This window comes from Juglans microcarpa x Juglans regia, chromosome 1D, assembly GCF_004785595.1.
Source record: "Juglans microcarpa x Juglans regia isolate MS1-56 chromosome 1D, Jm3101_v1.0, whole genome shotgun sequence".
Taxonomy (NCBI): Eukaryota; Viridiplantae; Streptophyta; class Magnoliopsida; order Fagales; family Juglandaceae; genus Juglans; species Juglans microcarpa x Juglans regia.
The window spans coordinates 16,885,029-16,887,433 of record NC_054594.1 but is presented as its reverse complement, the minus strand read 5'-3'; the positions used below and the strand labels follow the sequence as shown (position 1 = coordinate 16,887,433).

The following is a 2,405-nucleotide window of genomic DNA, read 5'->3' as shown; positions in this document are numbered from 1 at the left end:
TTTGTCCCGATGTGATGCTATGAGATGATATGAATATAATGTTTCAATTTAGATATGCCAAATGATTTTCTTTTTGGGAACAAGTTTGTTTTTCTAAAAATTTCGCTCTAATGTTTTGTAACAAGTTTTGTTTATGCATTCTGAAAGAAAATATGTTTGTTTCTACATTCTGAAAGTAAATGTCTTGTTTTGCATACCGAACTTTATAAATGCTCATTTTACATGCTAGTATATACTCTCTGCCTACTAAGTTGTTGATAACTCACCCCTTATCTCCACAATAGTTTTCAGATATTTTGATGGTTCAGCTGATGATCAAGATTATGAGGCATTGGGTGAAATGATTTAAGTATAGTTGAATAAATATAGAAAGTTTTTATGAGTATTGGCCATTTTTTTATTAAGAAATTTTATTGTGTTATGATGACTTGACATTTTGAAAAATTGATTATATTGAGGAAATTAGTTTGAATCGAAATTTTTATATAATATTGAGAATTTAGAGTCTATATTTATAGGAAATATGTATGCATCAGCCTACAGCCGCAGCACACATCTCAGCACACAGATGTGTGTTGCGGTAAAAATAAAAAAATAAATAATAATGCGAGATGTGTTGCAGGCTGTAGGCTGATGTATAACAAGCCTCATATTTATATTATTGAAATATGAGTTTAAGTGATAGCAAAATAATTCTTTGATCCGTGCGGGACCGGGGCATTACACGTTATCCTTTGTACTCAGAACCCAACCTCATTGCTATTTCTCTCTGCTTTTACTCTCAGGCCCCAACAAGTACTACTCCACTTTCTCAGGCCATTCTCTTCAACCTCCACCAGAGACCCAAATGGAACTCAGCCACCAATGTTATCATCACCAACCCTACTCTGCTAATCATGGAGTCATGCACGACCATGCTCCAACTGAAGCAAATTCAAGCCCGCATGCCGACAATGGCCTCATTACTCACACATACCCTGTGAGCCGAGTCGTAGCCTTTTGTGCTCTTGCTGACATCGGTGACGTTAATTAATGCCCATGAGCTTTTTTCTCAAATCGAAAAGCCCAATACTTACATATGGAATACGATGATCAGAGGCAACGGTAAAGCTAAAATTCCCACTGTGGGTTTTTGGTTTTATCGTCGTATGGTAAGAGAACGCGTCGAAATGGACTGCCGGAGCTTTGTTTTGCGCTCAAGGTGTGCGAGCAGTTTTGTGCAATTTCAAAGGGGGAATCAATTCACTGCAGGATTTGTGAGATGGGTTTTAGTTCGGATTTGATAGTACAAAATGGATTGGTCCATTTCTATGCTGAGCGCGGGTGTTTGGATTTTGCACGTAAATTTTTCGATGAAACTCTGGTGAAGGATGTTGTTACTTGGACCTCAAGAATTGATAGGTATGTGGTGCATAATTGCTCGGATGAGGCTTTGGAATTGTTCAATCTGATGCTGTTGAGTGATATTGAGCCAAATGAGGTTACCATGATTGCGGTACTTTCGGCGTGCTCACTGAAAGGCGAATTAAGTATGGGGAAAAGTATCCATGAATACATACAAAAGAAAAAAATTTCTTGGAGCCCAAACTTGCAAAACGCCATGTTGGATGTGTATGTAAAATGTGGTAGATTGGTCACTGCTAGGGAGATTTTTTACAACATGTGGTAGTTTGGTCAATGACTTATTCCAAGTTATTGATTGAGGAATTATGTGAATGAAAAAAGAAGTCATTGTTGTTTCTTTCTTTCATTGTTTTTTCTTGTGTGATTTTCTGCTGGCTGATAAATCATTGTTGTTAGTTGGTTCTAATATCTCTACATACTGGTCTCCTGTAATGTTTGTAATCTCAGGTGGCCCAACATCTGATGGTGTTCCTATGCAAAGCACTGAGTAGGCATCTGGCTGATCTTCGTCCAATTTCAATATTTGGTATCCTACTTTAGGAATATCTTGTTCAGTGCCACATCATTATCAAAACATTATTCTTATGTGTGACACTGACATTTTAGGGTTATTCTAGAATTCATCTCCAGAAGTATGGCAGGTAACATTGTATATTTATGTGTCTTAGAATGCAATGACTATTTGAACAGAATATTTGTTAATGTGTTCATGTCATTTTTAGACCCTTTTTTTTAAGATGTTATGTAATATCCCGTATTTTTTTTAGCGTATTTATTTATTTTATGTGGAAGATTTTTTTTATATAATTAATTTAAATATTATTGTTCTTGTTTTAAAAATTTATCGAATTTTTTTCGTTGGATTTATTTTATAATTTTTAAATTGTGAAATTTATTTTGATGTGCTTTGGTGTTATTATTTAATGTTTGTTTTTAAATTTACGTTTTGCTTTAATGAATAATTTTATCGTTAGACTTTAATTGTTATTCTTTTATTTTAT

At 34.6% G+C, this 2,405-nt stretch overlaps 1 protein-coding gene across 1 annotated transcript; it reads left to right on the top strand.

Annotated features, from left to right (window-relative positions):
* The first annotated feature begins 1,088 nt into the window (after window positions 1-1,088).
* Window positions 1,089-1,944, top strand: LOC121235618 (pentatricopeptide repeat-containing protein At2g17210-like). The gene is made up of 3 exons (XM_041131993.1): window positions 1,089-1,201; window positions 1,252-1,495; window positions 1,852-1,944. The coding sequence occupies exons 1-3, from the start codon at window positions 1,089-1,091 to the stop codon at window positions 1,942-1,944; spliced, it is 450 nt and encodes a 149-aa protein (XP_040987927.1).
* Window positions 1,945-2,405: the final 461 nt, after the last annotated feature.